The following is a 1,228-nucleotide window of genomic DNA, read 5'->3' as shown; positions in this document are numbered from 1 at the left end:
CACCAGCCACCATTCAGTAAGACGGACTTTTGAGGCTGGGTGACATGGAAACCGTCGTTTCTAAGCGGTGTTCAAGACCCAGTTTAGATGTTCTTTCTGACAAAATGAAAGCCATACGTAATTAACCGAGGCTTCTGGCAAGTCTAAGTAGCCCTTATGATTGCATAGTTACTTACCATCAAGGTCATACCACATCGTCACTGTTGTCATAATGGAGCGACGGGGCGGAAGGAGCGGTGACTGGGTGGCTAAGCGACTCGATAGTCCACGATCCCTCGGCATGTAAACTGGAACACGATGGTAACGTCACTTTACGAGCTTTACGGATGATTCGAGTATTCGCCGTGTCCGCAGACTGCCGAGTTGTGTGTATTCAACACCTGCACGTGTTGGCATCGAGATGACAACATCCTTGACACCTATTGCAATACTTAAAGGCAAGAGATTCCTCCTCATATCCGGCTTTTGAATTCATCTCATCATCAAGACAATCCCATCTACAATAACATCTCTAATACCACTTAATCTCCATCACAACCTTCAACCTTCAACCACCTTCAAAATGCAGATCACCAACATCTTCCTCTCTGCCCTGGCCGCCACGGTGGTCTCCGCATCCCCCGTCGCCAAGCGCGAGTCCAAGTCCATGATGGCCGCCGTTCCCGAGTGGACCATTGAGAAGTTCACTCGCTCCTGCAACGCCGAGGACACCTCTTGCGACTACAGCTTCAGCATCAACACCCACACTGCCGATGCCACAGCTTGCAAGTTCACCACCACTGGCTCCCCCGCCAGCAGAGCCGCCTCCAACGCCAAGTGCGGCGCTTACACCGTCACCTCCGGTTGGAGCGGCCAGTTCGGCCCCGACGCCGGCTTCACTACCTTCTCCGTCACCGACCAGAAGCTCATCGTCTGGCCCGCCTACACCGACAAGCAGCTTGTCAACGGCCAGGCTGTGACCCCTGACCAGAGCTACGCTCCCCAGAACCTGCCTTAAATGGTGATTCTGCTGTACCGATGGTAGTTCAGAGGAGGAATCGACGTGTTCTTCAAGTGAACACCGCATGTCATGATACGATGCGACGCATAAACTAGTATAATGTAATGACAAATATCAAAACAAAACCTCCATGCAAAGTTCTGGCGTCAAGTGAGCGTATCTGTACTTCCTGTGGTGATGCAGTTCAAATGCATGTGCTCAGGAGTTCTTTGCGTCTGAGCTTTTAGC

The 1,228-nt window shown here is 51.5% G+C and overlaps 1 protein-coding gene across 1 annotated transcript; it reads left to right on the top strand.

The window, feature by feature from the left end:
* Positions 1-562: 562 nt before the first annotated feature.
* On the top strand, positions 563-997 carry CkaCkLH20_04365 (uncharacterized protein; the record flags this gene model as incomplete). The annotated part of the gene is made up of 1 exon (XM_038887084.1): positions 563-997. The coding sequence occupies one exon, from the start codon at positions 563-565 to the stop codon at positions 995-997; it is 435 nt and encodes a 144-aa protein (XP_038747788.1).
* Between the last annotated feature and the right edge of the window lie 231 nt (positions 998-1,228).

This window comes from Colletotrichum karsti, assembly GCF_011947395.1.
Source record: "Colletotrichum karsti strain CkLH20 chromosome Unknown Scaffold11, whole genome shotgun sequence".
NCBI lineage: Eukaryota > Fungi > Ascomycota > Sordariomycetes > Glomerellales > Glomerellaceae > Colletotrichum > Colletotrichum karsti.
Note: the sequence above shows the minus strand (reverse complement) of the source record. Positions and strands in the feature narration are given on the sequence as shown.